At 38.3% G+C, this 22,549-nt stretch overlaps 1 protein-coding gene across 4 annotated transcripts in view; it reads right to left on the bottom strand.

Moving 5' to 3' along the window:
- LOC149844527 (sphingosine kinase 2-like) overlaps positions 1–22,549 on the bottom strand; it is an 80,687-nt gene that overhangs the window by 32,221 nt on the left and 25,917 nt on the right. For all 4 annotated transcript variants that reach the window (XM_089994673.1, XM_089994667.1, XM_089994679.1 and 1 more), the window contains exon 4: positions 18,034–18,106. In XM_089994673.1, coding sequence (XP_089850799.1) covers positions 18,034–18,106 — 73 coding nt within the window. The remainder of the gene's footprint in view (positions 1–18,033; positions 18,107–22,549) is intronic.

The following is a 22,549-nucleotide window of genomic DNA, read 5'->3' as shown; positions in this document are numbered from 1 at the left end:
TTTTATTCTGGTTCACTCCCATTTAATGCGGCTAGAAATCCTTATTGGAATGATTTAGTAACATCGCAAATTGTAATTTGAGTGGTTATGTGCCTCCAAGTTCAAAAAAAATATGAATCACGCTTCTTGCAGAAGAGAGGGTAAATGCGGAGAGGTTGCTAGAGATTAAAAAATATTCATGGGAGAAAAATGGAGTTTCTATTGTGTTTGATGGATGAACAGATATTCAAAGGCGTCCGTTAATCATTTTCATTGCTTGTTCGCTTAGTAGCCCAATATTCTTGAAAGCAGTTGATGCATCTGGGGAATATAAAAATGCAAAGTATTTGAAGAGATTGTTTATAGAAGTGATAAAAGAAGTGGGTGATCAGAAAGTGGTACAAATCATTATAGACAACGCTCCAGTTTGTAAAAGTGCAATGTTAGTTTGGAGAGTGAGTACCCTCATATTTTTTGGACTCCCTGTGTAGCACACAGCTTAAATCTAGCCCTAAAGAGCATCTGCAACCCTAAAGAAGAAGAAAATTCACAAGCATATGCTTTATGTTCATGGATTGAAGATTTAGAAAGAAATGTCAAAAGCATTAGAAATTTTGTTGTTAACCACCATCGTGCTAATGCTATATTTAATAGACATTCTGATTTGAAATTGTTGAAGGTCGCTGAAACACGTTTTGCGTCCATCATTGTGATGATGAAGAGGATTAAAAGAGTGAATAATGCTTTGATTAACATGGTGACTGATGAAAATTGGACATTCTATCGTGCTGATGATGATATCAAAGAAATTCATTCTTGATGATGAGTTTTAGGACAGAGTGGTATACTTCCTTCAATTTACGCAACCTATTTGGGAAATGTTAAGAGAAGTTGATAAGGATGAGCCCATGCTTCACAGAGTTTATGAAATGTGGGATAATATGATTGAAAAAATACAAGCTATAGTTTTCATGCATGAAGAAAAAAATCCTGCATTGGATGATTCAGATTTTTTTAATCATATTCATTTAATTTTAGTCAGAAGATGGGATAAGAGCAACACTCCTTTGCATTGCATGACACATTCTCTTAATCCAAAATATTATGCAAATAAGTGGCGGGCTTGTGGTATTGGTCGTGTCCCTCCAAATTTAGACCCAGAGCTATCAAGACATAGAAATATGTGTATGACAAGACTTTTTCCAGAAGCATATCTTCTACATCAAGTCACACAAGAGTTTGAAAATTTTTCATCTTCGAGATTATATGGACCGACATTATTCGCGAGAGAAAAAGATAATATAGATCCTATCACATGGTGATCAACATTTGGATCAGAAACACCTCTTATCCAACGTCTTGCATTAAGATTGTTATCGCAACCTGCTAGTTCATCTTGTTGTGAAAGAAATTTGAGCACATATTCTCAAATCCACAACATGAAGAGAAACAAACTCACCAGCAAATGTGCAAAGGATTTAATATATGTTCATTCAAATCTTCGATTACTTTCGCGAAGCAATGATGAATACAGGTACTAATTTTCTCTCTTAGTTATTTGATTATTTATTAGTTTTCATTTAAATATACTTGTATTGTATTTATCATTTTCAAATTGGGTTTATAACGCAAACAAAGAACATCCAAATTTTGGGATTTAAACCCAGAAGAGTGTGACTTCGAGGGAGAACATGATTTCAACATAACAAACATGGATTTAGCTGAGCCCAGTATTCCTTCTAATGATGCATTTGATGATAAAGAAGAAAATTATTAACATCCATTACTTCATCAGGATATACTTTGGTATGTAATTTAGTTCTTTTATACTTTATTTATTTGATTGATATTTAGGTCGATTTATGTAATTGCTTTACTTATTTGATTGATAATTTGATATTTAGGTTGATATACTGCATGCATGATGAATCATATTATGACAATGTTTAATGTTAAATGTTCAACTATTAAAACTTCAAAATTATATATATATATATATATATATATATATATATATATAATTTTGTTTTTTACAATTTTGCCCCTGCCACACCCCCGCACCCGGGTTTTTTGGAAGTGCCGCATCCCCGCACCCGCACCCATGTGACATAGTATTACATGCATTTGTGCATGTTTGCATTATTCTACGCCTTTTTGCGTATTTGTTGAAGTGTTCTTTGAGTACCTTTGTGCACATCTTTTGTGAAGTATTAGTGCTTGTATGCGTATTGTCTCTTCGTAGACAATTTTACATGGTATCAGAGTTAGGTCAAAGATCGAAGATCATGTGATCCTTTGTTTTTCGAGTGCCTCGGAAAACATGCCTTTGGCTTCTTGGAGATTGGAGTGGGGGCTTCTCTTCTTTCAATATTTTAGAAATTTCCTACATCAAGACCAAAAATCTTATCACGGTACGTGAGTTTTTGTCTATTCTCTTCTCTCTAATGGGTGAAAAAGACTCCCATTTGGGCCGGGATTATGGAGGCGCTTATTAAAGGAAAAGGGCTTTGGGGCTATGTCCAAGGCTCGATTCCCGAACCGGAGCCTAAGATCACCTTGATGGAGAGAAGAGAAATAAAAATCCTTGAAGGAGATGAAAGAGTCAAGGCTCTTGAAGAATATTCCAAGAGGCATGAGGAATGGGAAATAAAAAATTTCAAAATTCTTTCTTGGATTTTTTCATCGGTTGAAACTAAAATCAATGTCAATATTATCAAGTTCAAGAAAGCATATGAAGCTTGGCATTATCTTGAGAAAATGTACACATCAAGAGACTTATCTCACAAATACTAACTCCAAAAAAGGGCTTTGACCCTTTAACAAAATGAAATGTCCATAAGGGAATATTTTACGGAATTGTCATCCATATAGGAAGAACTCGCAATGCTTGAGCCTAAGTGGAGTGGAGAAGCTATTGATCTTAGTTCAAACAATTGGAAAAGGATCAATTTTTCAATTTTTTGAATGGTCTTAGACCCAAGTTCGAGCAAATTAGGTCTTCTCTCCTCTCTTCTTTCGTTTTCCCTTCGCTTGAATCATTACGAAGCTAAGTGGGGAGGAAACTTGTATGAATTCTAGCAAAAACAATTTGAGTGTTCTTACGACTTCATCTAATGAAGAAAGTGATGTCGTTAATGTTGTTTCAAGACCGGGAAACAATGTACGGGCTTATAAGCCTTCTCACTTCAAAAATCAAGGGTCAAGGAGAAAAAATGGACTAGAGCAAACTTGTGTGTCATTTTTGTAAGGAACCATGGCACATCAAACCTGTGTGCCCTAAATGGAAGAAGCTGCTTTCCATGGCCACCACTTCTCAAAAGGAAGATAATGTGACTTCCTCAAATGAACCTCTTTCTCTTCATCAAATAGTGGAAGCACCTCAACCGCTTCTTAAGAGAACTGTTTTCAAAGCAGCTACATCTACTTCTCCTTGTCCTGGTAAGATCTCTTGGCTCTTAGATTCGGGTGCCTTCTTTCATATGTTCCCCAACATATGTTCTTTATCCGATTTTCTAAAACATTCATCACCATCTTTTGTTTCAACTGCGGATGTCACTTCTCTAGAAATTAAAGACACTGGAAATTTTAAAGAAAAAAAAAATTATTCCGAAAATCAGATTTATTCCAAAGCTAAATTTAAACATGCTTTCTGTCTCTCAACTCTAAGACCATGGATGTGATATTAAATTTTCATCTGATAAATGTTGGATACAGGATCGCCGGTCCGGGAAATTGATTGGGGAAGGCTCTAGAAAATGAGATCTTTATTATGTGAACTTTCTTTAAATTCCAAAAGTTTTTTTTTGTAATATGATGTATCACAAAAACATTAATGTATGACACAAACGACTTGGTCACCCCAAATATCACAAAAAATTTGTATATTCCTTTTGCCAAACATTTATGTAAGGAAAATTTTATTTGTAATGATTGCACACTTGGAAAAATGAGAAGTTTGCCATATTATCAAAGATCCATGCTTACTACAAAACCATTTGAACTCATTCACTAGGATGTTTGGGTGTTAAAATGTAAATCTGTACATATATGTATATATAATAATATTATATTATTATATATATAAATACATTTTTCATTTCTTTCTTTTTTGTATTTTTTTTCCTTTATTTTTATTTTTTGTCTTTATGTCATCTAGTTCAGTTTGAACTAGAATGACTGTTGCTAGTCAAGTCCTGTCCAGACTTGACTAGCAATAGAGTTGTTGGACTGACACATTCCAACAGCTCTAAATAGAGCTGTTGGACTGTGCCCAACAACTCTATTGAGTCCTCTTTCAGCTGTGTATATAAAGGGGTGCAACCCCTCTTGTATTTTACTCCAATGCTTCTTAAGCAATTGGTTTTTCATATCAATAAAGAATACATTTTTATTTTTATTTTGTTTCCAGTTATACCCTTTTTAAGGGTTATGCTTTAGTGTCATTCTTGACACTTGCTCTTGTTAATCAAAGCTCGTGTTTCGAAGATCCCCATTTCATTTCATGGTATCAGAGCCGCGGAAGTACTAAATCTTGAGGAAAAGCTACCTCGGTTTCCGTGCCCGTTTGCAAAAGTGTTCGTCACTTGAAGAGAAGTGTTTTATCACTTCATTGGAGAAGATTTCACATCTTGTTGTATTGTTTTTTTTTTCTTTCTTTTTCATTTTCCTTCTTGTTTCTCTTCTATCCCTATTCTTTCTCTCCTTGTAATCGATGGATGACAATGATAAAGTCACCATCATGCCTATGAAACTAAGCGATACGAACTATGTAACATGGGCTTCAATCATGAAGCACCATATATGGGGAAAAGGCTTATGGGGGATTGTGGATGGTTCCGATTCGGAACCTAAGCTATCTCTTACTAAAAAGGAGGGAGATAAAGAGGTCCCTCTATCGGAAGAAGAGAAAATCAAGGCTATTGCCTCATACGAGAAGAAATGGAAAGAATGGAGAATATCTCATGCGAAGATAATGTCATGGCTTATCAATAGCGTTGACATTAAAAAATGCTCAAGTCTTGCCAAATTTGATCATGCCGATAAGGCATGGGAATACCTTAAGAATATGTATTCCCTTAAAGATATTGCACACGTGTACAACCTCCAAGAAAAAGTTCGAATGATGACACAAGGAGACAAAACTATTCGTGAATATTACAATGGGTTGTCCGAACTTTGGGAAGAACTTTCCCTTTTAGAACCAAAGTGGCATTGTGCCGAAGACATCGAGCTTCGTCAGAAACAACTCGATGCTAAACATTTTTACCAGTTTATCACTGGATTAAGGCCGAAATTTGAAACCACTAAATCGGCCCTACTTCACCGGGGAAAAATTACTTCTATTGTTGAAACTATTGAAGAGTTAACAATGGAAGAAAATCGTCTCCGGAAAGGTTCTTTAAAAATTGAAGATGATTTCGTTTTAGCCGTGTCTAGACCAGGGAATCATGTTCGATCATATAGGCCTCCTCACTTTAACCGACAAAATGGTGACTATGATAAGAAGAAAGTTATTTGTCATCACTGTCATGAACCGGGACACTACAGGCCACAATGTCCCAAACTTAAGGAGTTGAGAGAAAAAAGAGCTGCAATTGCTGGATCGGAGCCTAAAGATCAGGATGCACCAGTTTCCCTGGCCCAACTAATGGAGATTCTTCAGCCTCTCATCAAAGGTGCCTCTTCCTCATCTGAAGCTTCAACCGGCGCAGCAACCTCATCTTTTTCTGATTTAGGTAAAATTTCTTGGCTTCTTGACTTTGGTGCATCTTTTCATATGACCCCAAATAATCAAAGTCTATCCAAATGTGTTAAAAATAAAACAAGTGTGTCAAAGGTCTTTACTGCTGATGGGACTTCTCTTGAAATAGAAGGAATAGGAAATTTTGAAAAAATTTATAAAACAAAAAAAAAATTTATTCCAGAAATTAGACATGTTCCCAAATTAAATTTAAATCTTTTATCTGTATCTCAAATTTTTGATTATGGGTGTAATATTTCTTTTTCTTCTCATGGTTGTTGGGTACAGGATCGCCAGTCAGGCAAGCTGATTGGGGAAGGCCATAGAGAAGGAGGACTCTATTACATGGATTTTTTGGAAATGCCGAAGAAAGCTTTTTGTTATAATATTCAAAAAATAGAGTTGGAACTGTGGCATAAGAGACTTGGTCACCCACATATAGCCAAAATCCAACATTTTCCAAATCTAGGGAAATTTTGTAACTCTGAATCATTTGATTGTAAAGATTGTATTCTCGGCAAAATGAAAAGATTACCATTTCAGAACAGAACCTTTTTCTCTTCAAGACCACTTGAATTAATACACTCGGATGTTTGGGGTCCTGCACCAGTAATTTCTAAAGGAGGATTTGTTTACTATGTTATTTTTGTCGATGATTTCTCCCGACATACGTGGATGTACTTTCTCAAACATAAGTCTGAAGTATTTTCATACTTTCAAACTTTTTATAGTATGGTTAAAAACAAGTTTCAAAATGATATTACTATTTTTCGCACAGATTCAGGGGGAGAGTTTTTATCCACAGATTTTCAAAATTATCTTAAATTGCATGGCATCACACATCAAAGATCTTGTCCTTATACACCTCAACAAAATGGACTGGCAGAACGAAAACATCGCCATATTATAGAAACCACTAGGACTTTATTAATAGCAAATCAAGTCCCTAAAGACTTTTGGGCAGAAGCTGCCTTAACTGCCACCTATCTCATTAATAGGATGCCATCTTCTTCGTTACAAAATATCACTCCCATTGAAAAACTTATGAACATTTCTCCAGACTACTCTAGACTAAGAATATTTGGGTGCAAATGTTTCATATTTACTGACAAAAATGATAAACTTTCCCCTCGTGCGATTCCCTGTGCCTTTTTAGGATATGCTGAAAACCAGAAAGGTTATAGATGTTTTGACTTCAAAAATAATAAACTATATGTGTCTAGAAATGTTTCCTTTCTTGAAAAGGAGAGCTTCTTTGATTTTAGAAAATTAAAAGACGTCACTGAGTACTCCTTTTTGCTAGATCTAACATCAACATCTGATGAATATGACCTTGACTGTAACTTTGATGATGATCAAAGAATTATTGATCTTAATGTTGAAAATGAAGAAGTTCATAGAGATACTAGTATTCAATATTCCAGGCGACAAGAGTCTAATACTCCATGTGCACTTGAGAAATATTCTAACATTCCAACTAGACAATCATCCTGAATCTCGAGGCCTCCAGGAAAGTTTGTATCATACGAGTCTTTCTCACCCACATATAGGGCAGTTATTGCATTAATTCACTCATATGAAGAACCATCCACATATTTTCAAGCAAAAAATGATATCAAATGGATAGAAGCCATGAAAGCTGAATTAGATGCACTTGAAAAGGCTTCTACATGGAATATTCAAGATCTTCCTCAAGGGAAGAAAACTATAGGATGTCGATGGGTTTATAAAATTAAAACCAAGAGTGATGGTACTCTTGAAAGATATAAAGCCCGTTTAGTAGCCAAAGGTTATGCCCAAGAATATGGGATTGATTATGAAGAAACCTTTGCTCCGGTGGCTCGTATGACTACTGTCCGAACCTTAATTGCCTTAGCTTCTATCAAAAAATGGTCTATTTTTCAAATGGATGTCAAAAATGCTTTTTTAAATGGAAAGCTAGTTGAAGAAGTATATATGGAACCCCCTCCTGGTCTAAGTATTCCTAAGGGTAAAGTCCTTCGCTTAGAAAAAGCTCTTTATGGACTTAAACAAGCACCAAAAGCTTGGTATGATAGGTTTAGTCGTGTTATGATTGATATTGGTTTTCAATTCTATTTAACTGACACTGCTTTGTTTATTAAGAATTCTGATGCAGGGATCATTGTGCTTCTTCTCTATGTGGATGATATGATCATCACCGGAAGCGATAAACAGGGAGTTGAAACAATCAAAACACTTCTTAAATCTCATTTTGAAATGACTGATTTGGGCTTGTTGAGATATTTTTTAGGCATTGAAGTTGCTTATTCTCCTAAAGGATATTTATTATCTCAGACTAAATTTGCTTTTGATATTGTTTTCAGGTCTGGTATTACTGATGATAAGAAAGTTGACACTCCAGAAGTTGTTAATGTTAAAATGAAGATTGATGATGGAGAACTCCTTGCAGACCCTACTCCTTACAGACAGCTTGTCGGGGCACTTTCCTATCTATCCATTACCAGACCAGATATAGCACATGTTGTTCATACAGCAAGTCAATTTCAACATGCTCCTACTTCTGTTCATATGGGAGCAGTCATGCGTATTATCAGATACATCAAGTCCTCTCTTTCACGAGGACTTTTCTTATCTTCCTCCTCTTCTCTTGATTTAATTGCATATACTGATGCTGATTGGGGAGGTGATCCCAATAACAGACACTCAACCACTGGCTTTTGTGTCTTTTTAGGGGAATCATTAATCTCGTGGAGGTGTAAAAAGCAGCAGAAGGTATCTCTCTCATCCACCGAAGCTGAATACAGAGCCATGGCAACCACGACCATGGAAGTAGTTTGGCTCCGACGTCTGCTTGCTGACATGGGAGTTGAAACAACAAATGCTTCACAAATGTATTGTGACAACAAAAGTGCGATCTACATTGCCAGTAACAGAACATTCCACGAACGCACCAAACACATCGAAATGGATTGTCACTACGTCAGAGAGGAATATCTACACGGGATAATTGATTTGCCATATGTCACTTCAGAATATCAGTTAGCAGACTTCTTTACAAAGCCTCTCGCTGCTCTCCGATTTCACTTTCTCTTAGACAAACTTTCGCTCATTGTACCGTAAGTTTGAGGGGGAGTGTTAAAATGTAAAACTGTACATATATGTATATATAATAATATTATATTATTATATATATATATATAAATACATTTTTTATTTCTTTCTTTTCTGTATTTTTTTTCTTTTATTTTTATTTTTTGTCTTTATGTCATCTAGTTCAGTTTGAACTAGAATGACTGTTGCTAGTCAAGTCCTGTCCAGACTTGACTAGCAATAGAGTTGTTGGACTGACACAGTCCAACAGCTCTTAATAGAGCTGTTGGACTGACACATTCCAACAGCTCTAAATAGAGCTGTTGGACTGTGCCCAACAGCTCTATTGAGTCCTCTTTCAGCTGTGTATATAAAGGGGTGCAGCCCCTCTTGTATTTTACTCCAATGCTTCTTAAGCAATTGGTTTTTCATATCAATAAAGAATACATTTTTATTTTTATTTTGTTTCCAGTTATACCCTTTTTAAGGGTTATGCTTTAGTGTCATTCTTGACACTTGCTCTTGTTAATCAAAGCTCGTGTTTCGAAGATCCTCATTTCATTTCATTGGAGACCGACTCCTGTTATTTCAAAGGGAGGGTTCTCCTATTATGTGATATTTGTAGATGATTTCTCTAGATTTACCTGGATATATTTCCTCAAATATAAACATGAAGTTTTTACAACATTTAAGACTTATCATATGATGATTAAGAATCAATTTGATGCAAATCTAAAAATCTTTAGATCTGATTCTGGAGGAGAATATCTCTCAAATGATTTTAAAAGCTATCTTGAGAAATATGGGATAATCCATAAAAAATCATGTCCCAAAACACCCCAACAAAATAGTTTGGCCGAAAGAAAACATAGGCATATTATTGAAACAACCATAACTCTGCTCATTTCCCAAAACATCCCAAAAATATTTTGGGCCGAAGCGACTCTTGCATCTGTTTATCTAATCAACCGCCTTCCATCCAAAAATTTGGATAAAATCTCGCCATTTGAAATTTTGTATAAAAGGAATCCTGATTATAGCAGGTTAAGGGTTTTTGGGTGCAAATGCTTTATTCTGACAAATAAAAATGATAAACTTTCTCCTAAAGTCATTCCATGTGCTTTCCTTGGGTATTCTGAGACCCAAAAAGGATTTGATGTTGTGATGTCAAAAATGATAAATTATGTGTCTAGAAATGTAAGTTTTCTAGAAAATGTTAGTGAATTTGAAAATTTTGAATCTCATGAGGAAAACATGGATTAATCTTTTTTATTTGAACTTTTATCAAGAAATGATGATAATAGTGATGATGAATTCACACCAAGTGAAAATGAAGTAGAAGAGAATAACCATCCTCCTCAGCCTTTCATCTTTCATGAGGCTGATGATCGAACTTCTAGAGAGCCTGTTGTATACAGACATAGAGACCAAAGCAGTTTTAAAAGTGCTATAGAAAAATATAGTGAGCCTAACAAGACAATAAGTTCTCAAAGAACTAAGAGAAATAGGAGACCTCTCTCTAGATTCATATCCTATGATTCCTTTTCTCCCAAACATAGAGCGTGCCTTAGCGCCATTCACTCATATGTTGAGCCCAAAATTTTTGAAGAAGCTCAAAAGCTGGACGAATGGGTAGAAGCCTTGGAAAATGAACTAAGGGCCCTTAGGAAAGCCAGAACATGGGAATTTCAGGATCTTCCTAAAGGAAAGAAAAGTATAGGATGTAGGTGGGTTTTTAAAATCAAAACCAAGAGTGATGGGACCCTTGAGAGATATAAGGCACGTCTAATTGCTAAGGGATATGGTCAAGAATATGTGGTAGACTATGATGAAACATTTGCTCTGGTTGCTCGGATGGTTACCGTTAGATATCTTATTACCATCGCTTCAATTAAAAAATAGAATATTTATCAAATGGACGTTAAAAATGTTTTTTTAAATGGGAATTTAAATGAAGAAGTTTATATGACTGCTCTTCCTGGCATCAATTGCCCTAATGGTAAGGTTCTCCGTTTACGAAAAACCCTTTATGGTCTAAAATAAGCCCCCAAAGCCTGGTATGATCGATTTAACCGTTTAATAATAGAAAATGGATTTGTCTCATGCTACACTGACACTGCCTTATTTGTAAGGAAATCTTATGCAGGGATTGTGATCTTGCTTCTATACTATGTCACATGGGTGCGGGTGCGGGTGCGGGTGCGACACGGGTGCGGCGCAATTCCAAAAAATCTGGACACGGGGACTCGGCTATATATATATATATATATTAAAAAATATATATTATAAATATATATATTTTAAATATTATAATTATATATATATAACAATAAATTAACACATAAAGATTGTAAATTTTAAAGCAAAAAAAAAGCAATTCTTAACAACACAAACTTACCAAAATATAACACATAAAGAAGCTTGTGAGTGTGATAAACAATAAAACTTATCATAAATCTGCCTCATCGTTTGAATTAGAAGGAAGAACAGGATCGATGTAGTCCATGTTGAGAGTATGTAAATTATGTTCTCCCTCCAAGTCAAAATCTTCTGGATTTACATCCCAATTCTTGGATGGTCCACAACTGCATCAAAAAATCACTATATTAGTATCTAACTTAAAACTTTGAATACAAATATGAAATATTTAAATACAAACTTTGAATACAAAGAAAAAAAAGTACCTATACTCTTCTTTGGTGCGGCGAGAAATTAATCGTAGATTTGAGTGAACATATACCAAATCCTCTGCTCTTTTACTAGTGAGTTTGTTTCTTTTAATGTTGTGAATTTGAGCATATGTACTCCAATTTCTTTCACAACAAGATGATGTAGCAGGTTGAGATAACAACTTCATTGCAAGACATTGCAGATTTGGTGTCTCTGATCCATATGTTGCCCACCAATTAAGGGGATCTTCCTCGTCCCTTGCCACAAGTGCTGCTAAAGAATCAAATCTTCCAGTAGAAAACTTGCCAAACTCACTATTTACAACCTTAAACATGTGAGGATCATTAAAAACTCTTCCCAAATATATCATTCTATTTTTTGATATCTCAGGATCTTCATTTGGAGAAACACGACCAACACCTGCTGTCAACCATTTTTTTGCATAGTATTTTGGATTGAGAGAGTGTGCCATGCAATGCAAAGGTGTATTGGTTTTATCCCATCTTCTCACTAAAACTGAATGTACATGATTGTAAAATTCTGAATCATCAAGTGCAATATCTTTCTTCTCATGTTTAAAAATGATACTTTGAACTTTTTCAATCATATTGTCCCACATTTCATAAATTCTATGAAGCATGGGTACATCTCTGTCAACTTCTCTCAGCATTTCCCAAATAGGCTCTGTAAATTCAACAAAATATGTAATTTTATCCCACCAAAAATCATCACAGATGCATTTTTTGATAGCTTGAGCCTTGACATCATCTTCAGTACGGTAAAAATCCCAATCTTGATCAGCCACCATCATCATCAATGCATTCTTGAGTTGCTTAATTCTTTTTATCATAACAATTAGAGAAGCAAAACGAGTTTCAGCAACTTTCAGTAACTTGAGATCAGAATGCCTATTAAATATAGAAAGGGCATGATGATGGTTTACAACAAAATTTCTAATATTTCGAACATCATGCTCTATTTCCTCAATCCATAAGCACATTTCATGTGCATGTGCATCATCTTTTGATGGATTGCATATACTCTTAAGTGCCAAATTTAAACTGTGTGCTTCACAAGGAGTCCAAAAAATATGTGAATATGTATCTTCACTTGCCAAATTCATTCCTGCACGACTGCAAACTGGAGCATTGTCAGTAATGATTTGCACCACACTTTCTTCACCCACTTCTTTTATCACTTCAACAAATAATCTCTTTAAATATTCAGCATCTTTATACTCTCCAGATGCATCAACAGTCTTCAAAAAGATTGGCCCATTTAGTGAGTAAGCAATGAAGTTTATCAGTGGTCGCCTTTGTATATCAGTCCACCCATCAGAAACAATCGACACTCCATGTCGTTTCCATGCAAATTTTTGGGTCTCTAGCAAGTCTTCAATTCTATTTTTTTCCTCTGCAAGAATGACTGTTCTTAGTTTTTCTGAACTAGGAGGCACATAACCACTCAAATTGCAATTAGCCAAAGATGTAATCATATCTTTCCAGTATGGACTTCTAGCTACATTAAAAGGAATTGAGCTTGAGTAAAAGAATCGACCAATCTTTTTATCAATTTCTGCTCTTGCCATGTTTTTGAATGACGCTTGTATTGTTTTATTGCTTTCCATCTTTCTTTTCTTTAAAAGCTCTTCTTGTGTATCACTAGCGGTAGGAAAAGACAAATTAATCGAATCGCTTTTCATCTCTGCAATTTTCTTCTTTTCAGCTTCCTCTTGTTCTTTTTTTAATTGCTTTAACATGTCTTTGTCAACCCCAGAACATGCCCTAATTCCTTGACCACGAATATGCAAAAGATGTGCTTTCACACGCGTATAAGAACCTGTGAAAACAGTCTTACATAGATTACAATGAAACTGCACATTCCCACCACCACCACTACTAGCTTTTATCCCTTTTGTCACAAGCCTCCAAAGTGGTTGAGAAACATCTAATTCAGGGTTAGAACTTGAACCAAATGTATTGACACTACCGCTAGAACTCGCCATTATATCTGAAAAGTGAAAACTGAAAAGAAAATAATTAAATAAGTAAATAAAATAAAGTTAATAAAAAAGGGAATATTGGAGGGGCCGAGCCCCTCTTCTGCGAGCAGAGGGTGCAGGGAGGGGGGCCGAGCCCCTCCTCTGTGAGCAGAGGGTGCAGGGAGGGGCCGAGCCCCTCCCCTGCGAGCAGAGGGTGCAGGGAGGGGGGCCGAGCCCCTCTTCTGCGTGCAAAGGGTGCAGGGAGGTCCTCTGCGAGCAGAGGGTGCAGGGAGGGGCCGAGCCCCTCCCCTGCGAGCAGAGGGTGCAGGGAGGGGGGCCGAGCCCCTCCTCTGCGAGCAGAGGGTGCAGGGAGGGGCCGAGCCCCTCCCCTGCGAGCAGAGGGTGCAGGAAGGGGGGCCGAGCCCCTCTTCTGCGTGCAAAGGGTGCAAGGAGGGGGGCCGAGCCCCTCCTCTGCCAGCAGAGGGTGCAGGGAGGGGCCGAGCCCCTCCCCTACGAGCAGAGGGTGCAGGAAGGGGGCCGAGCCCCTCTTCTGCGTGCAAAGGGTGCAGGGAGGGGGGCCGAGCCCCTCCTCTGCCAGCAGAGGGTGCAGGGAGGGGCCGAGCCCCTCCCCTGCGAGCAGAGGGTGCAGGGAGGGGGGCCGAGCCCCTCCCCTGCGAGCAGAGGGTGCAGGGAGGGGCCGAGCCCCTCCCCTGCGAGCAGAGGGTGCAGGGAGGGGGGCCGAGCCCCTCCTCTGCGAGCAGAGGGTGCAGGGAGGGAGGCTACGAGCAGGGTCGACATACCTGACAGAGGGGGAGACGGTGGCTGCCTGTCGCCGGAGTTCGGATCGCCGGCGTGGTTGCAGGAGAAAGCTGCAGGGGCTGAGGGGGAGAGGCAAAATCGAGAGGGTAAGCCCCTCTCCCTGTCGATAAACCCCTTTTAGGGTTCGGCTGCCAAAAAATTTGGATCTGGGTCGGGTTTGGACCCGACCCGACCCGGATCCAAAACAAAATTTAAAACTCGAACTGGACAATTTTGGACTCGATCAAAATTGACCGAGTCCAAAATGTGGTCGGACTCGGCCCGGACTCGTTGACCGAGTCCGACTCAGAGTTGACCGAGTCCGGGCCAAGTCCAAAGCCGCACCCGAGTCCGCACCCGAGTCCGTGCGTGTCGACGCGGGTGCGGCAACCCTTTAGCCGAGTCCGTGTGACATAGCTTCTATATGTTGATGACATGTTAATCACAGGTGATGATATCAAGGAAAATAAAAAAATTAACTCTGTACTAACTGAAAAATTTGAGATGTCAGACTTAGGTTTTCTGACATATTTTTTGGGTATTGAAGTCGCTTTTTTTTATAGAGGATATTTTTTATCCCAAACTAAGCTTGCTTGTGAGATAATTGACATGTCAAGCATTACTGATGACAAAATTTGTGAAACACCAGAAGTTGGGTCCAAGATGAAAATAGATGATGGGGTTATTTTGGATAATCCTACTCCTTACAGACAACTGGTTGGGTGATTGATGTATCTTAGCATCACTAGACCCAATATATCTCATGCAATGCACATTGTCAGTCAATTCCAACACGCTCATACTTCAGTGCACATGAGTGCAATCCTCCGGATCATCAGATATATAAAAGGGATGATAAATAAGGGAGTATTTCTTTCATCATCCTCTGGTTTAAATTTAATTGCATATACTGACTCTGATTGGGGAGGTGGCCCTAATAACCATTATAGGGGAGCAGCGCCCCCCCCCCCCCCTACAAGATTTTTTTTAAAATTCCGCAACCCATTTCATAGGGAATTTTTTTTTTAAATCCAAAAACGGACCGAAATGACCCTAGGTGCAGTCAACGCACCCAGGGTCGGGTTGACCACACCCAGTGCCACACCCGCACCTGCGTCGAGTCGTATCGACGCGGGTGCGACACCCTGCTAGCCGAATCCCTGTTACATAGCTGTTAGGCCTTTTTAATTAACCATGATATTTGTAGGTGCATTTTTTAAATTTTACAGAACTTAGGTGACTTTTTGATTAATGGCCAAAACAGCCAAACTTTAGGTGCCTTTTGAAAATTTCCCTTTAAACTTTTATTATTTATGTACAGTTTTAATTTTCAAGAGTCCACTTTCCATGAAGCATGTTTTTAAAGTTCTATTTCATTATTTTAAGTGTGTTTCCTAGTCAAATGATGAGAGCATACTTTAAAACAAAAAATTTGAGAGATCTTACAAATTTAAAAGGAAAAAATTTATCAAACAATCATGATAAAGGTGAGATAGGTTTAATAGTTATAATGAATCAAATTGATCACTTTTTTACTGTTTATGAACTTATCCCAAAAATACAACAATTTCAATTTCTTAGCGATGTTAGCAACATAGGTGTACAATGAACATGCATGCCAGGAGCTTGTGCTAACCTAGTTGGATCAATTTAACTTGGAAACAATGAAATTAAATTCCAACCAAAGGCTTAGAAAGCAACCTCGACCCCACCATCTGCACAGTTTGATTATTTCTTCGTTCTTCTTTTATTCATAGCTCTCAAAATCACATCCCTAGGTGTCCCACCATATATCCACTCCCAGGTCAACCAACTAATGGCTTTAAAAGCAACTAGTAGATGGCTTGCAAGAAAGTGATCCCCCTTTTGTGAGTATTTCAATGCAAGTCACTTGCCATTGATTACTAGCCAGTCAATATAAATGCCTCTAGCATTGGTCTCCATGTCCTACACTTTAGGTGTAATGCTGCTTACTCAATGATCAAGGAGAGACGAGTAGCATGCCCTTATAAAGAAGAACCCTTGTTTACCACCTCAGCACTGAACTTTCCGTGAAGCTACTTATTAATGATCTACATGTATCTTCATCTATTCTGCCCCAATGTCATACACCACCATTATTGAACAAAGCCGCCATGGTTCTAGGATAGCTAAATGAAAAAAACAAGGTTTTATCTTTGTAGAGGGCCACAGCAAAGATGTAAGGAAATTGTGCTGCTAGAATTTATTCACCAAATCCAACTGGATCTGTTTGAATCCATCACACTTTAAAGTTCAAAAACGAATAATAAAAGTTCAAATTGTTTCATACACATTTGCAAGAATTTGATAAAACAGATCCACCAAGCAAGATTTGAATCCAATATCCAGTCCAAATAGAGAGATAAAGAACTGATTGGAGTTAAGTGAAACCAACAGTGGTTGACCAAGTAAGTCAACCAATCTGGGACCACCCTGTGATCCAACATGAAACCCAAAGCAGCCTATGCACACCTCAAATGTTGAGGCCTTCAAACCATGTTTTAGACACAAATAAGCTCATGAAAATGCATGAAATGACTACTGAAATAAATGATTGCCACTGCTTTCTTTTTTCTTTGGATGTGGTTGGTATCCAACAAAATAACAATAGTATCACCAAGACTAATAGCATAACAATTTGATGTAAAAAGCTCCCCATCTTGGATTCCACTCATCCTCATTATATTAGTCCAATTAGGACATATATTTGTATAACATGACACTTTTTTTTTAATCGGATAAACTGCTCCAGGCACAGAGACCTAGCCGCGCTGGCTCAGCCTATGGTCGCAGTCCATGTCAGCATAAAACTCAGAGGGCTTACCCCTCGACCCCATGTATAATATGATACAAGTACAAAGTAACACAGCGTTAACAATAATGACTAGTTGCAACCCTGTACATCAATATTAAGCTTAAAGTTCATGCCTTAGAAAAAAGATAACCACTAGAAAAAATAAAACAATCCTTTTATAATGAGTGGAGTCCATAGCAATGTCAGATATTGTTCTAAATTACACCCCAAGGAACATAACTTTCCAATAGGATGCTAGCTCCAATGATGTTTGACATATTTTGAACAGTTTCCTGGGTTTGTAATGAATTCTAGCATTTCAAAAAGCGATTGTGATTCAGATCCCATGGTAGAGCTCAACCACAGTATTAAGTCAAACTTTCTATTGAGAGTTGCATTTAGATTTTTTGAGTAGCAAAGATCTTTGTCCTACACTTAATGTATTCAAAATTAGGATCTATTAATGTCACTATAGAACAAAACTCAAGATCAGAAGTTGGTATACTAATTTTTTTACATATTTATCATACATTCTGTTGATGAATCTTTGCTACTATTTGAGATTGAATTCCAACAAAAATAAAGATCAGAAGCTGCCATTAATTTCTTTATATATTTATTATTGTAAATGCAGTTGATGGATCCATGTTATTATTTGAGATTGAATATCAATATCTTAAGTGAGGTTTTGGAAAGGAGTGCATTCAATAATAGATGTAGTCTTTGGATGCTACAACATCCCATTTATGTTTCAATGATCAACTGTACATTTGTATCCACAACTTCCAAAAATCAAACTCTCAATATGAAGAAAGAAAGATAACAAAAAAATTAGAAGTATCATAAATTAAATTATTTTCTGATTAAACTAAAAATTATATACAGATAAACTATTAGATAGTTCTGCAAATATCTAACAGAAAGGAATAACTTAAGGCAAAAGGAGACATTCGGACCAAGTAGAAAAGAATGACAAACCTGCTGGGATTATTCCAATAGGCATTTTTATAGCAGCAGCCCAGTCCTCTCTTTGGAGCAAACCATTTATTACCTATTATACAGTGCACCATTCATATCAATGTGTAAATTGATGGCAGTCAACTCCTAAAGTACCAGTCATTAAAGAAAACATTAATATCAAATACAGAACATGAAGGCTAATGGCATAATAAAAGACAATGGACATGAAAAATCACCATCAAAGGAAAATCATGGCAAAATCGACATTCTAAAATTTCTTAATTTCACTTCTTAACTAACATCGAATTTTCATTTGTAATTGATATTTCAAATCATTCAAATTTATCAACCATACTTAAGAGAATAAAAAGACGGAAACAAGAAGATGCAGAGCTGGAAGGAAGCATTCACCAAACTAATCTTTTGAAGAAAAGATGATCCAACAAAATAGGAAACTGCACAGGTTAATCTTCTAAGTAAAACTCTAGGGGGAAGGAAGAAAAGTTACAGTGGTGTCATTATAAGGATTGACAAGGATTCTGTTGAATCCTACACTTATGCCCATCCGAACAGTGGAGGCTGTCTTACAGAGATATGCTAGTATCAGTAGTTTCTCTATGAGGCACTTAGAAGAATATAAAAACATGCATTTTTCTTGGGATTCATTATAATCTAGTCAACTTTAAAGAAAGGGAAATTTAGAAAAATGGAGAATAAAACAAAAAAAGACTATTTACATTTCCTAATATTATTGAAAAACTATAAATTATTTATGCAGTTAATAAAAACTTCATTCAGATTAGAAGGTTTTTCAGTAGGAAACATGGTGTTAAAAGCTTGTGATATATGGTGATATATTGAAAATATTAATAATTCCCAAATATTAGCAAGACTGTTACATGGACACTTCACTTAGCATGCGTATACCGTGTAGACATGATACGGACACTTAGACATACCATGATGATTCATGGTGTTGGACATAGTCATGTAATGAAACACAAAATACACAAAGAAATGCCTCTTATGGGATTACAAATCACCCAAGTATGAGCACAACCAAGGACCACTTATGGGTAAGATACAAACACAAACATAAGGCCACTAATGGGCATGACAAAATACATAAAAAATATAGAATTTGTATTCCAATAAGTGCTTGAAACAAGCATACGAACTATGTCACATAGGTGCGAGTGCGGATGCAGGTGCGGGTGCGACGATGCGGCAATAAAAAAACTTGGGTGCGGGGAGGGTATATATATCATTTTTAATAGTTTTAAGTTAACACTACGTGTATGTGTGTGCATTTATACATTTATATATATAATATAGATAAAAGTGGACTTGGTTAGGGTTAACTCAATCTACTTTTGGATAGAAATGGACCTCAGTGTGGTTGACATCACTTGAGACAAAGGAAGTCGTGTCCAAGTGTCGCACCCTCGTGGGTGTGGGTGTAACGCAGGTGTGGTGCCCTGTTAGATCAGTTTCGGTTTATGATAATGATACCTTATGCTGCTTTTTGCAATTCTAGGACACCAACGAGTCACCTACAAAGACACATGAACTAGAAGTTGAGAGTCTATCATTAGAATCTCCTCTCCTATCAGAGTCAGTATAAGCAATTAATTTGAGTGGGGAGGATGAAGACAAAACAATCCCATTAGAAATAGAATTTTATAAATATCTAATGATACTCATGTGCCTAGTGGTAGGGAATATTGGAATTGACTAGCTGTATGGATGCCATGTGAGATATCAAGTCCGATGATGGTCAAATATGTGAGAGCCCCAATCATTTAACATTTAACAGTAAGGAGTAAGATCATTCAGAGGTGTATCATCATCTATCTTCATTTTTGCATTTATCACTTCAGAAGTATCCACCCTTTTCTCATCTATAATTTCATACATGTCTATGATGTTAGAAGCAAACTTGGATTGAGTTAGAAAATAGCCACAAGCAGAACCTCAATTCCTAAAAAGTATCTAAGAAAACCTAAATCAATCATTTCAAAGCTTTGTTTTAAAACATTTTTAATAAAATTAACTGTCCGTTTGTCTCCTCCAGTGATGATCATGTCGTCAACATAGAGAAGAAGAATAACAATACTTGCATGAGATCTCTTAATAAACATAGCAATGTCAGTATAATAGGAAGTAAAACTTACTTTAACCATAACAAAACTAAAATGATTATATCAAGCTTTAGGCACCTGTTTCAAACCATAAAGGGTTTTCCTTAAGTGAAGCACTTTTCCAACAGAAACTCCATATCCAGGTGGTGGATCCATATCATTTCTTCTTTTAATTCACCATGGAGGAAGGACATTCTTAACATCCATTTGATAAATATGTCAACCTCTAATGGCAGCTACAATTATAAGAGTTTTAACGAAAGTCATCCTAGCTACTAGAGCAAAAGTTTCATCATAATCTAGTCTATATCACGTTAACACAAGAAAAGGCCCCACATACCTGTGTCGACACGGCTCGACATGGCTACTAGTACTAGGCATGACATGGGTACGTGTTGGGCCTGGGTTGAGTCCAACTGAAACCCAACCTAAACCCCAACCCCAACCCGAACCCCAACTCTCTCTCTCTCTCTCTCTCTTTCTTGCCATTTTTTTCCCTATTTTTCCCTTGTCTCCACCCTAACCAACAAGAGAATAAGAAGAACGAGGGGAGGAGAAGACGAGCAAGCAACGAGAGAGAGAGAGAGAGAGAGAGGATATCTCCTCGTTCTTCTTCTTTGCATGGAGAGAGAGAGGCAATGGGTACGGAGTCCCCTCCTCGTTCTTCTTCTTCATATATAAAAAGAGAGAGAGCAGCAACAACGACTCCTCGCTCTTCTTCTTCACATTGAGATAGAGAGAGAGCAACGATCCTATGATTTTTTGAAAAAAAAATAAAAGGATGACCTGATGTGATGCTCCTCTGTATTGCACTACTCGTCTGTGAGCCTTCGACGTTGTACTCCTCCTTGCTCCTTCGATGCCTTGGTGTTGCGCTTCTCTCTCGCTCTCTCTCTTCTTTTCTTTTTCTCTTCCCAACATTTAACATACACTTATAACACCTAGCAACCAGGTGTTATAAGTAACAGATTCCTGGATCAGACCCAGACCATATTTGTATTAGGCTTGGATTTGATCAAGATCTAAATCAGGCCTGGGTATGATCTGATCCAGGTCTAATTCAGACTTGAGTATAACCTATATAGGAATCAAACCTGGGTCTCCGAGTCAAACTTGGGTCAAAGTCAAGACTAACATGTAATATATATATATATATATATATAGAGAGAGAGAGAGAGAGATCATTCTTGGATCAGATTCAGACTTGTGTCTAATCCAAATTAGAATCAGACCCGAGCCTGATCTGGAGTCTAATCTAGGTCCAAGTGTTATAACTGAATCATTCTTGGATCAGACCCAAACCAGATTTGAATTAGGCTTGGATCTGACCCAAGTTTGATTCAGGCCTGGGTCTGATTCAGACCTGGGTCTGATTCAGACCTGGGTCTGATTCAGACCTGGGTCTGATTCAGACCTGGGTCTGATTCAGACCTGGGTCTGATTCAGACCTGGGTCTGATTCAGACCTTGGTCTGATTCAGACCTGGGTCTTATTTAGGTCTGAGTCTGTAAAACCCGAGTAAAAAAAATAGATTTGGGTCGGATCCGGACCCAACCCGGACCCTTTAGAGGCACTGCCTCCCTCGCTGCCTTTTAAAGACAGCGAGGTAAAGGGGAGGGGATTCTCGAAACCCCCCTTTCCCCTCTTTGCTCTCTCGTCTCTCCCCCGACCGGCGACCACCTCTCGCACTCCATCGTTTTTGCTCATCGACCAACCCGCCACCACCTGCGACACCCCTTGCCGACCTTTGCGTTGCCGAGCACCCCCCCCCCTTCCTTCCGGCGAGCTCCTTCCTGCAGCCCCAGGTACGCCTCTTCACCCCTCTTTTTCTCCTTTTCCCCTCTCGTTCCCTCGTCTCCTTCTCCCCTCTCGCTCCCTTGTCTCCGGCAACCCTAGATCGCAGAGGAGGGGCAAAGCCCCCTCCTTGTGACTCCTTTATCGAGGGAGGGACGAAGCCCCTCCCTGTGCTGTGCTTGGTAAGGGAGGGGTCGAGCCCCCTCTCGGTGCCCTCTGGCTGCAGGGGAGGGGTCGATACCCTTCCCTGTGGCTCCTTACGGCAGGGGAGGGGGTCGAGCCCCTCCCTGCGTCTCCTTATGGCAGGGGAGGGGGTCGAGCCCCCTCCCTGTGCCTCTTCTTTCTTTAGGCAGGGGCATCGCCCCTGCCTTCGCTATTTTTTCGGCAGGCAGGGGAAAACCCCCTTACCTCGCTCTTCCCTGGCATCAGGCGGGGGCTTCGCCCCCTGTCTGTTCGCATTTCATCAAGCAGGGGCCAAGCCCCTCCCTCCTTGCATGTTCGACAGGCAGGAGCGAAGCCCCCTGACTCCCAGTCATTGTTAACAAGCAGGGACGCAACCCTGCCTGCCCTCACTTTCTGAGAGCAGGGGTACAACCCCC

Source organism: Nuphar pumila, chromosome 2, assembly GCF_984573655.1.
Source record: "Nuphar pumila chromosome 2, dmNupPumi1.hap1.1, whole genome shotgun sequence".
NCBI classification, from domain to species: Eukaryota; Viridiplantae; Streptophyta; class Magnoliopsida; order Nymphaeales; family Nymphaeaceae; genus Nuphar; species Nuphar pumila.
The sequence above is the reverse complement of the archived record's forward strand: the minus strand, read 5'-3'. Positions and strand labels throughout refer to the sequence as shown.